This window comes from Epargyreus clarus, unplaced genomic scaffold, assembly GCF_041222505.1.
Source record: "Epargyreus clarus isolate Ecla_fem2 unplaced genomic scaffold, WU_Ecla_fem_2.2 ptg000002l, whole genome shotgun sequence".
NCBI classification, from domain to species: Eukaryota; Metazoa; Arthropoda; class Insecta; order Lepidoptera; family Hesperiidae; genus Epargyreus; species Epargyreus clarus.
Window position 1 is genome coordinate 7,331,479 of NW_027332210.1, and position 13,468 is coordinate 7,344,946.

The following is a 13,468-nucleotide window of genomic DNA, read 5'->3' on the forward strand; positions in this document are numbered from 1 at the left end:
TCACGTCACGGTTAAGAACCTCGGCCTCTCGATCGAGTGGTCCGAGGTTCAAATTCCAGGCACCTCTGATTTTTCAAAGTTATGTGCGTATTAGAAATTAATTACCATTTACTTAACGGTGAAGGAAAATATCGAGAGGAAACCTGCATAGCTGAGATATTTATAAAAAATACTTAAAGGTATGTGAAATCTACCAATACGCACTTGGCCAGCGCGGTTAACTAAGGCTTAATCCCTCTCATTATGAGTGGAGACCCAGCAGTGGGACAGTAATGGGTTGATGATGATGTATTGATTTGAACGCTGTAAAGCATATTCGTATGAGGGGTCTTAAATTAGATAGGCGTAGCGAAAGATTTACGTTCGCCGTCCGATATCTTGTCATATGGAGATTGTTAATAATGTGCGTATGCTGATTCCAAAATATATATATTATATTATGTGTTTTTAATATCTAAGATTCCTGTTTAAGTATTTAATAATAATTATAGGTTAAGAACGAAAAAGTCACGCTAAAATTGCAAATGAAAAATCGTTAATTCTGCTTCCTGACGATCCTAATGAGGAAAATGGGATAAAATTATTAAAATCGTGTATTGGTATCGGTTCTTGACAATCGTTCAAAATTTTAAATTATTCGGACTGTTCAAAGTGGGTAAAAATCGAGTTCAAAGATTTCGTTACATGCATACATACGAGTACAGGTCAAGCTAATATAAGCGTGGTTAAAAAAGCACAGGATGCTCGGTGAAGCATTACATAATTTTTTGTTCTTATTATAAAGATTTTCCAATATTTTGGTTCTCTATTTGTATGCAACCGCAGAAAGTGCACTAGATATTGCAATTGCCTCTCAATTGGAGCGTGGAGCGGCGTGACTCTATCATTTTAGCCCTCTAGGTACAAGCCAATAATTTAATAATTTTACAATACTATAATCACAACAGTACAGTTCTAAGTATAATAACCTTACTCAAAAGTAACGTATACAGTGGAGAAAAAATTATCACCCATATAAAATGTACTGGACTTGTTAATTTTTTAGAAAAAGTAAATGCAATAAATAACATGCAGTCCAACGGGTGGTAAGCGGATACTATCTCCTATACTGAAAAAAAAAACGTATAAGTCTGAATTATTATACTTTAAAATATGTTTAAAGATGAATTTTCTAGCCAAATAAATGATTTGATTTGATCTTTGTAATCTAAACTAAAATAAATAAAAGATATGAACCGTGTACAACATTTAATGGTAACTACAATATAGTGAAACTAAAATAAATTATTTAATAAATAACTTAATATTACACTGTAGAAGTCAATCACAGGAGTATATTTACAATAGCAAAGTAAATAAAAAAGTAAACAAAGATAAACGTAACAAAAAGTTGTAAAAGTATAAAAAGTTGGAAACTGAATCTGAAATAACAGTAATCGGTGGAAATAATGTAAGTCTGATAAATTCAGACTAAGATAAAGTTGAAACTGACAACTACAAAAAACAACTAAAACAATTTGAAATGCGAAACATCAATTGTACACATAAAAATGAATTCTGAAAACACAGCCATGAACGTTGTTCAAGTTAATACTCTTAAAAATAGATAGATACAAATGCACACAAACATTTCAGTTGTCAATGTAGCAGTCGAAAACCTTGTTAACTAATTTCGGATGGCATCTGCGAGTTCGTCGACCTTATTTATTCTAATATCCTCCCTTCTGTAATCCCATCACGGCTGCGAATAGAGCGAAGAAAAATCCAGCCATTCCAGTAGCTCCAATCAGCAATACCAGACCAGCTATCATCACGGGCACTAACGCGAAGTACTTCAACTTGTACGCTAGAAGCAGCGGCATCATGTATTTCGAGTATTTCTTTGCTTTCTTGATCCTGTGCTTGATCTTTGATTTCAATGTTCCTTCTGCCTGTTCTTCTCCTTCATCTTCTTCTTCAAATTCTCCTTCTTCTTCGTCGTTGTCCTCATCCTCGTCGACGCCCAAGACATCTGGAAATAAAGATAAATGTTTTTCATTATTTGTACTGTTTAACTTAACTTCGTTACTTTGTATATAAAATGTGAAACAATTGTATAGGGATATTTAGATTTTCTAAGTTACTATTATTCCATATATCATAGCCCATACAACGATAAATCTCCAATTATCTATTTAATTTATTTCATCGTTGAGTTGTCTAGGAATTGGTATCAAAACTTTCTGATGTTCATTTGAAAGCACGGTGCCCACGACTAGTCATAGTTCATGAGTTCATTATTATGTTAACCAATTTAAAAAAATATTCGTACATGGTTAGAGAAAGAAACAAAACTAGAATGAGACTGAAATAGCAAGCAGGAGAAGGGACGCGAAGTGTGCTGCAATTAACTTTGTACTAAGCCTCAATTATAAATACTGCAGGAAGTTGGTCCCAATTTTATATTGATGATGGTAATGATGACAAACTCAATAATGTCTCTACTTTACTACATCCTACTGAAACACGTTTAGTATTATAAGGTGGTAACAGATGTGGCGTTGACCTTATCCATCCAACCATGAATAATTCTACCTCTTCAAAAACATTATACTGCATAATTACTGGTAATATTATTTTTGATGTGCTAATTGCTTTATAATATGATACACGTATCATGATACAATTTGTCCCAATTAAGAAGAAATAAGTGAAAAACGAGTAATTTATAAAGATGACTGCGTGATACAGATAATAATTACACGCGTATGTCTAGTTTGAGATCATTACCAGCTACCATCTTATCTATGAAGATGAATATTATGTTTCTCGCGTTTTTTCTATCACACGAAACAAAGTCACGGTGAATTAATTTCTAGCATTAAGTCGGAAAGTTGAAAATAATTAAGGACTTTGCACTTTGATTACTAGAATCAAGTGTTGTTCCAGCAAATGTCATATGCTTCTTTGCACCTTGATCTACTAAACTCGTTATATTTAAGTACTCATGAATAAATAAATAGGTTGATGGATGTTGAATCAAACCAAATGGGCAACCAACAACAAGTAAATTTGGTGCGGTAAGGAAGTAAGGAGTGGCGTGGTAATTGTTACGAGGTTGCAACTTAAGTATCAGGGGTAGCAGCGCATCTTTGGCCGATCTGAGGTAGAGGATTCCATTCAATCTGGAGTTGATCACAAAACATCAATACCTCTTACACTGGTAATAGTTGCTACTCCTATGTTATAAAAAGTAGACTTAAGTTGAAAGTTAGTACATATTGTAAAATGAAAACAGATTTCTAAAATACTTTACAGACTTTAATACAGTTTATATCTAACTATAAATTATTGCACAATTCAAATTGACTTCATAAAATAGAAAATATCACATAAATTATACGAGTCGACGACATAAATCGTCCAACGTCAGGAAAATGATATTGAAATTTACGTCACGGCTGAACGCAATCAAAATATGGAATGAGGAAGGCATAATGAATGTTACATTTCACAAATGGTATAATGAAGTTTGTTTCATTGTAGCGTGACCAACGACCACACGATACAGTTACGGATAGATTTACATTATACTGTCTACAAGCGGAAAAGATTATTACTTAGGGATACTATTGATGGAACTCAGGGTTACAGTAACGAAGATAGGTGGGCGTAACCAGTAATAAGATGTAATGTAGCGGATCTAATATTGCAACTTCAAAATATAGAGCAGCTTTCTTCTTTCATTTATTAAAACTGATTTGATTTGGCATCGTTATTGTCACTGAAAATCTATTATTGAATCTGTAAGTTAGGCTTTGGCAGTTTAGAAAGGGAAGATTTGGATATTTCATTATGATGTTCTAATGAGTTTAAGTAGTCATTAGATACTGATTATGCTAATACAAATTACCTCATCAGAATTATATTACTAAAACTCAATATTTACATATTAAAATTTGTATATAAGCACTTTTCAAGTATGTATCAAATTATTGTCCATGATTATTTTTTTGAAGTCAACGTGGGAAAAGATGAAATTCGAATTTTGCTTACTTAATTATAAAATACCACTGAAACATAGTGGTCTGCCACGTTGAAGGTAATGGGTTTGATTTCCAGTTAGTTATCTGCTTCGATGTCTAAATTATTTATTAAAATATATTTATTAAATTATATATTTATTTAAATGATAAATTTTGTGTTAGTGTTATAGATGTGGGTATTTGTCCTTGTACAATGCATAGCACCTTCAAGATGGGAAATGTTAGAGTAGACATGTGTGAAAAGAGCATACAAGTTAACATAAACTGAATGAAGAACTGAAACAGTGGCCTGTGACGTTAGTTTAGAGATTTTACGTTTTCATAAAAATGACTGTTTTTATTTTTGTTTACGTATTTCCTATACATTTCAATCTGTTCTGATATAATCCGCTAGGGGCGCTGATTGGAAATGTATGGGCAAATACGTAAACAGATACCAAAATATACATTTTTGTAAAAATATAAAAACTCATACTAAGGGTTCTGGAGTTTAACTCTCGTTGAGACCAGGTCTTTGTGTTAGTAGGAGACAATATGTTAGATTTTTAACTAAATTTAATATAAAAATAATTAACCTGTCTGTTAAGCTTATGCTTATGACATATAGTCGATGAGAATTTGCAACATATAAAGATATCACCATCACCATCTTTGAATGATATTTTTGCGCTGATTTTAGTGAATCTGATCCTGTGATAATAAGTGACAATGACCAAAATATTAAAATGTATGTATGTTAATTTTGTCATTACTGTAAGTGAAGTGCTAATTATCTTAAAAAATTAAGCTTACATGATAACGATCTCCTCGACGCAGTTTGTTTCGAGAATTGTTCAGGTACTTCTATAGATGGTTCTTCCTCCACATCCAACGATCTCTTTTGGAATTCCTGTCCCCTCATCAAAGGTATAGTCTTTGGTTTAAACGGTTCTGCATTCGATGGGTTGTACGCGGAATCCTTTGTAAGGTTCTCATTACTTTTCTCTTTGGCAATTGTGAAGTAATTACCAGGGAAAAGTATCTCCGATTTGTACTTGCTGTTTGCATCCTGTGAGTAGTAAACGTTCCTATCTGGCTGATCACTTATCCTTAGGGGTATCGCGCGGGGTCTAAACACGTACTGCTTGAAGTCTGATGGTATCTTCATGTCTTTGGATTGTCTTGTAGATGTATATTGTCCTCTGTAACTGGATGGTATCACTATTGAATCACTAGTCACATTTATCGCCGATCCACTGTTAACACCGGTCGCCGACCACAGTTTCGTTAGTCTGTTCTCGTAGCCTTGCTCAGCTGTTATCAGAATGGCGGAACACAACACGATTATCGATTGACCCAGCCTCACCGGGGACTTCATTTTGATCGAATTACTGTCAATTGATAAGTAAACAATACACCGATTGCACAATTCCTCACTTCACTTTCCGTTTATGCCTCACCCCGCTCGATCCACCATTTTGTTGCAAGCGATCGCGCAAAACTGAATCACTATCGTTGGGAAACGTTATATTTATACATGTGTAGTTATAAAGTTGCGTTTTTCCCGACTATTCACGGTCGGACGGGCTCGCGGAACCTTGCTGCCTGCAATTCCGATACAGGCGAAATAAGCGGCCAAAATAAAAACTGGGCGCCTCGCATGCTATTATGCGTACGCGCCGCTTCTTCCGCTAATGGCTGCCTGGATCCTATGACCAATTGTCTCGATACCCCACTATGTCTAATTTGTCATGTCGTTACAATTTTGTCATTAGGCCATTTTCTTGTCAGCCCGGAACGACTGTTGAAACATCGTAATTTGGGAGATACTTGAGATAAGTTGCGATCGCTATATGTAACAAGATAAGAGTTTATGTCTGTGATGAATATTTTTAATATTTAATAAAATTATTAGAGTATTTTATATACAAAAATAATTCACAATAGAAATGAGATGTAAGTCTATTTTCTTTATTAACTTTTTTATTTTTGGATTCGTGTCAAAAAGTTAAAAAACCAAAGTTACAAAACCAAAGGTGTAAGTAGATGTGATTGAATTCGATGCAATGAATAGCTTGCTGATAGAACGTGAAAAGGATTTGCGCCCCTTTTTCAAAATGGCGGCCGTAGGTCAAGAGTAGAGACCCCAAAAATTAGGATTTAACTTTACTAAGTCCACTTTGACACCCAAAAGGTTAAATTGTGTCCTCTTACAATTGCAAACCAAATGTAACACTTCATTGGAATATTGCTCGGTGCCGAAAAAACTTTGGTCAGTTATATTCGATCAACCTTCAAGCTTACTAATTACATAAAACCTTACCTATGCTTTACCAATTTGTGCAATAAACTATTATGAATACAACTTACCTTTATTATATATGTAGCTTACCTACATTAAGTAATGTATTAGTTGTGGCAGTAGTAAGGCAGTGATAGCCTAGTCGTAAAGAAATTCGGCCTCTCGATCGAGGGGTCCGAGGTTCAAATCCCAAGCACGCATTTCTGATTTTTCGAAATTATGTGCGTATTAGAAATTAATTATCACTTGCTAAAACGGTGAAGGAAAACATCGTGAGGAAACTTGCATACCTGACATTGATAAAATAATAATAATAATCTCAAAGGTATGTGAAGTCTACCAATACGCACTTGGCGAGCGCGGTGGACTATGGCCTAATCCTTCTCATTATGAGAGGAGACCTGTGCCCAGCAGTGGGACAGTAATGGGTTGATAATGAAAAATGATGATTAGGTGTGGCATCTAAAGGTTTTTTTAATAATCTAGAACCAGTATTCGAGGACTTTGTCCATGTGACGGTTCGTGGGCAGTTCCACTATTGCCCATGTGTGATTGTATAGAATTTACGGCCTACCTGAGGTCAACCAGATGCTATATCTGAGAACTAAGTTGGAAATGTATGTGTCTCTCTTCACTCCAGAACCCGGCAGCGTTCATTGTTATCATTAGGCAATACCGCCATTGCATATTAGGAGTGCCGGTGGTGCCTCAGGAGTTGGGTTTAGATATTTATTTCTCATTAAGAATTAATGACATTCACTTATATGAGAAAGTTTACAAAAATGTGCTATGATATTACAATTCATTAGAGATCGTACAAACAAACAAAAGCGGTAGTAATAAAAACACATACCGGGTACCCATAAAGTTTGCACAAGCGTAGTTGAACAACAAACTGGTTAGAACTGTCTTGGGTTCAAGTCCGGCCGCACCACCGCCATACCTATTTCTGCCTAATAACAGCAGTGTTAAGCGCTGCTGTATTAAAGTGTTGTGGGTTGAAGGCTGTGATAAAGGAGACATCTTTACGAGGTATTGCAGCTTAGTCCACATAGTAGCGGGGCATCTGTGACCAACCTAAGATAAGAATATATTATCTGAGTTTGATCACGGATGTCCATGGGCGGCAGTAGCCACTTACCATCAGGTACATTACATGCTCGTTCGCTATTAATAATAAAAAAAGATGATCACAAAGATTACCCCTTAGGAATAAATTAGAACGCTTTGTGTATCTTTCCATTAACACACAGGTCGCTTCAAAGCGATCTATTTCTAACTAACAGTTGATTAAACACAGATTTTGCTTTTTGCAGACTGTTAGTTCCAAGCGAACGACGGAGTTCTATTAAAAATAAATAAAAAATCCTTAAAAACGTTTTCTATACTCACAACTCTACACTAGGATTCCCTGTGGCTTGGGTGCCATGGACACAAGTTAAGACGAATACACAAACACCCAGACCCAGAACAAATATCTCAATTCATCATCAGGCCGGTATGGGACCGCTCCGCCACGCGGGTCGTCAAAAATATATTTTATTACTAGCCCCGGCACCCGGCAAACGTTGTGTTGCCATATAAAAAATGATAAGGGTGAACAACCCTTATCACTTAGTGGTATGAAAAATAGATAGTAGCCGATTCTCAGACCTACTGAATATGCGTATAAAATTTGGTGAAAATCGGTAAAGCCGTTTCAGAGGAATACGGTAACTAATATTGTGACACGAGAATTTTATATATATTTTATTATTAAATTCGATATCAAACTTGTTCGATGCAATTTTGTTACGCTAACAAACAAAATACGGCAGTGCGTCTGCATCAATGCACAGTGTGAAGTATAAATCAATTAGTATGTCAGTCAAGCTGTCAGATATATATCTGACGTTATCGAGGTGTTGTTTGAAAAGTACATTGGTATCGCACGCTAGGAAATAGAACCAATAAAGTGAGATTTTATATCATTGACACGGCAGTAAAGTAACAATTGAGCATGCAGTTTGTCTGAAGGTCACTGCCACCTACAGAACTTTGTTGCATTTTTTTATAATATAGGAGTAGCAGATGAGCATGCAGTCCACCTGATGGTATGTGGCTACTGCCGCCCATGGACTGTAATCAAACCACGATAGGATTAGATATTCCTACCTAAGTGTGGCCACAGATGTGGCGCTACCCCTGAGGACTAAGCTGGAAAACCTCGGGAAAGTATGTCTCCCTTACACCCTTCAAACCAGAATACAGCAGCGCTTAACACTGCTGTTATTAGGCAGAAAGTATTACATACTCGTACTATTACATCTCACTGTAGAGCATTGTTCCCCCCAAAAAATAGAAAAGGTCTGGGCCAATCCATCACGCTGTATCCAATGGTGCAGAAATATACGTTTTGGAATATGGTAGAACTTTTTGTGGTTCGATTTTGTAGGCGCCATCAAATAAACATTAACATAATAGCAGTGTTAAGTGCTGCTGTGTCTTGGTTTCAAGAGTGTGGTAAAGATTACATGTATACATGCCCGAGGCGTTCCAACTTAGTCCTCACGGGTAGCAACTCGTATGTGGCTGAGCTCAGGTACGACTATGATCTTATCTGGGGTTCATTATATATATCCATGGGCGGCGATAACTACTTAATGTCGAGTAAATTGCGTAGCCTTTGCCGTATTTAAATAATATAAATAAGAAGTTAGAAAAGTTTTAGTAAGTGTATATTATTTCGTATTTTCTCAGTAAATCGTATATTTTAATAGCCATATTAATTATTTCTACACATTAAAAAAAGCTAACCTTATTAGTAAGGAACATAAATACATTTCTTTATAGGTGTTTAACTTCTTTTCACTTTATTATGCGTACAACAGTTAATTATTACCTATGTCTACAGATAATATATCTTATGTTCATAATTTCTGCGCTATTGTAACGTTTAATTTTACAAAACAATAATGAATGTTCGTGCAGACTTTCACAGTAGCGCATTTTTGCTACTTTCGTTTTGTATTTTTTTAAACACAGACATCTTTAAATAATAAAATAATAAACATATTGATTCCGTGATATATTAATGTATGTAAGCGCAAGACATAATTATTGAAAAATACACCAAATAATAATTTAGACTTCAATCATTCTTCTGCTCCACGTTTTATCTAGGTGTTTGTGTTATTTTTGTGTCCATGGCATTTACATCAGAGGAATACCCCGTTGCGGTTACGAATGTAGAAAGATTTCTCTTCCACCGTCCACATCTATTGAAAAACGCGTTTATAAGATTTACGAAGGCAGTGACAGCCTGTAGTGGAAACTCCGAATCTCGATCGAGGGGTCCGAAGTTCGAACCACAGGCACGCACCTCTAATTGTTAGAAATTAATTAACACTTGCTTTAACGGTGAAGGAAGGACGGTATGCGACCACACAAACCGCTGTCCTTCCCGGGGTCGCTTGCTGGACGGTTTGAGCTCCCACTCTTGCCGCCCGCAACCCCGAAAGCCCCTTTTAGTCGCCTCTTACGACAGGCAGGGGATACCGTAGCCCTATTCTAGTCCCGGAACTACAGGGATAGAGATCTTGCATACCTGTAAGATCTTTATAAAATCTCAAAGTTATGTGCAGTCTACCAATAGGCACTCGGCCTGCGCGGTTGACTATGGCCTGACCCATGCATTTTGAGACCCGTGCTCAGCAGTGGGACAGTCATGGATAAATAACGATGGTTTGCGAGCGTTTCCTAACGCCAGTATACAACAATAAAGTGTGTTAGTAAATCGTGCGTAAACAAGATTTAGATACACGCTACATCTACGGAAGTTCATTCACTTTCATACCTTATTAATTTAGTTCATTACGCTAAGTAATTGCGGGAAAATAATCAACATAGTATACAACATTATTGTTTCTGTAAATGGTTGTTATTTGATTTAATTATATATGAATTTACGAGTATAAGTATTTTCCGTCCTCGTCACACTATTATAGTTCCATATTTTTTTATATAAGAGTAGCAGACGAGCACGCAGTCCACGTGATGGTAAGTGGCTACTGCCGCCCATAGGCATTTGTAATCAACTCCGGAAAAGATATTCCTACTTGAGGTCGGCCACAGATGTGCCACTATCCATGGGGACGAAGCTGGAATGCCTCTGAAAAGTATGTGTCCCTTACCATATCATCAAAGCAGAACGTTGCTGTTATTAGGCAGCTATAGGTGTGGTGCTGATGCCGTCAAATCTGCCCACTGTTGGACAGGAGTTTCCTCTCAGGGTGAGGGGCATTTAGGCTTTAATCTACCGCGCTGACCAACGAATTGGAAGATTTGACACATCCATGTGATATTTTTGAAACTCTCACGCGCGCAGTTTTCTCTATATTTTCCTTTACCGTTTAAGAAAATGATCATTAACTTTTTATATGCACATATTTTTCAAAATTTTGAGGTGTCTGGGATTTGAACCTCGGACCCCTGCTTTCAAGATGCTGCGTTTCATCCACTACGCTGTCACTGCTGAAGATATTATTATCATTGGATTCAGTAACCTCATTATAAATGATATAGTTATCTACAACCAACAGAGATGGCGCTTTATACAGTTTCATAGAAGAAACTTCTGTGCGTCAAGCGCCATCAAACGTAAGACTATGGAATTATAAAGTTAAAATTAGGTGGGTATGAAACATCAATAGAAATACTATTTTTTTTTAATAATATAGAAGTGAAGGTATTTGTAGCTGGCAGAAACCTTAAAGTTTAAATTTTGCCTACACCTATTTCTGCCTCATAACAGCAGCGTTAAGCGCTGCTGCGTTCTAGTTTGAAGGGTGTGTTAAAAGAGACATACTTTTCCGAGGTGTTCCAGCCAGTTCCTGATAGGTACTCCTATATTATAAAATAGAAAAAGTAAGGACACTAAAGAGTATGCAGTTCTATTGACGGTGCCACATACGAGTATGAACATCAGTGGCCTTAGTATGACTTGGTTTCTTTGAATCGAGGATGTAATGAAGCGAATCGTGAGAGATGCAGCCTCTGGCGGTCGTTTAAGATTTTATTTTCAATGTACGGAGATAGGTGTCAAGCTATCGATCGGTATGGTTGTGGTTATGGGTTATTTTCATAACCCGCGCCGTATGGTTGTGGTTATATTCTAGACGAACGTAACATTGACAACTCTTGTTATAAACCAGTTCTTTTCCGTTGGTTGCATCAACCAAAACTAAAGAAAAATAGTGAATTTACATCGACTTTCTTCTTAATTATTTTTCACTAATAAACTATTCAACCTAACCTAAGTATTTTAACCTGAATCCAAACTTTGTATTTTCAAAGATTTATATAATTTGGGTTAAATAAATATATTTACTATTTCAACATCACTAATAATACAGACAAGGCTAAAAAATAGATCTCTTATTACTCAGTAGGTAGTCAGTAGTTAGTTCTAGTCAAACAAATTATAAGGTAAGACCTTGAAATAATAAAAGATAAGACGAAGGGAAAACATCACATAGGTACTTTAAAGGTGCTAGAGCCCTTTGTGGTTTGAATCCGGAGGTACTACCACTACGACCATTTCTGCCTAATGTCTAAAAAATAGTTTTCAGAGTCGTTGTGTTTCGATTAAAAGGTTGTAGTAAGGGGAAGAACATTCTTATCCGAGGCGTTCCAATTTAATTGCTAATCCTGAGGGTTACCAATGCATCTGTGACCGACCTCAGATAGGACTCTTATCTGATATTGACTACAGATGTCCATGGATGACAGTTGCCACTTACCGTCAGGTTTGCTGCATGCTCGTTGACTATTCAATGTTATTAAAAAAATACGAAACTCTCATCAACATTTACTTAGACTATTATTTTTCTTTAGGGGTGGTCAATTCACGAGAGTGGTATGTATATACACGAGTAAATAGTATAATCCGCACCAAACTGCTAGTCCGCTCTGAAGTTTTTGCGAGTACGTGTAGTCATACAATTTGCTAAGGCGGCGCGATTCATTTCAATATTCAGAGCGGACTAGCAGTTTTACGCGGACTGTACTTTACTAATTAGACTCCGTACGGTCAAATTTATTTATTTCGCTGCCTCCTTAGGAAACGTCGTCAAGCTCAAATGTTCAATTGTCGAATTTTACTTGGCTTTCCACGATGGACTGGACTTATTGGGACATACAGGCTAGCCCTGCTCTACTTCATAAGTCAAACAATAGTAATTATTTATTTATTTTTTAAATTTAAAGTTGTTTTTTTTCGCTGGGCGAACACATCATCCCGTACAAACAGACTATTAAGCAATTCATCTCATGAAATTGTATAATACGAGTGTCAAACAATAGTAATAACGTGAAACATACATGTCTGTGCATAAACGTTGATTTTGCGCTTAAATTTGAGAGTTGTATTTATTTGTATATTTTTTAATTGTTCTGTCAATTGTACTGCACTTTAATCATAACTAAATACTAGCTTTATAAATGGCTCTATCAAAAGCAAACAATAAGGCAAGGATAATTAAATACACCTATTAATTTTCATTTAATTGTTAGTAATGCAATCGAGAGTTGAAAGTATAATTCTGTGTGAATAGTGTCAGTAAAAAGAATCCGAGATATTGCGAATTTATTTAATAAGTTATAAAAAATAAATAATAATAAATAGTTATTATACAAAACAGTCGTTACTTAGAGTTAAAGATTTTTATAAAAAATACTTCAAATCATCCCTTTTGAGACAATATGCACAATAATGAGTACATTTTTAGTATTTAAAATAAATAGAGTATACTTAACAAGTCTTGATAATTCTAGAACGAGTACTTATGAGTATATTTCAACAAGAAATATTATAATTACTTAAACCTACTTAAAATCACTTGAATAAATAAGGTATGACGTTGAAACATTTCAATACTAAAGTGTTGAAAATAATACTAAATAACTATAAGTAGAAACAGTTATCATTTTATTTTATTTTACAGCTTTGCGAATTAAAAATAGTTGAAGTCAACGACTGCTTATCAACAGTTTTAGATAAAATGGGAGGTCATATAATAAATAAATGTATTATCATTGCGATATAACTCATTCGAATGTCTATCAAAGTCAGTTAATTTAATGAGTAAATTAAAAGACGAGAAAGATTTGTAAGCTAAAATCA

The 13,468-nt window shown here is 35.6% G+C and overlaps 1 protein-coding gene across 1 annotated transcript; it reads right to left on the reverse strand.

Annotated features, from left to right (window-relative positions):
* Window positions 1-1,233: 1,233 nt before the first annotated feature.
* LOC140746893 (uncharacterized) lies at window positions 1,234-5,522 on the reverse strand. Its single transcript, XM_073079044.1, has 2 exons — window positions 4,818-5,522; window positions 1,234-2,011 (listed from the first exon to the last, which is right to left on the reverse strand). Exons 1-2 carry the CDS (start codon window positions 5,380-5,382, stop codon window positions 1,710-1,712), a joined length of 867 nt encoding a protein of 288 aa, XP_072935145.1. The 5' UTR covers window positions 5,383-5,522; the 3' UTR covers window positions 1,234-1,709.
* Window positions 5,523-13,468: the final 7,946 nt, after the last annotated feature.

Coding starts and splice junctions, on each gene's coding strand:
- LOC140746893 (XM_073079044.1), bottom strand. CDS start 5,382: ATGAAGTCCCCGGTGAGGCTGGGTCAATCGATAATCGTGTTGTGTTCC. Junction 2,012..4,817: donor GTCGAGGAGATCGTTATCAT/GTAAGCTTAATT, acceptor CTTTATTTCCAG/ATGTCTTGGGCGTCGACGAG.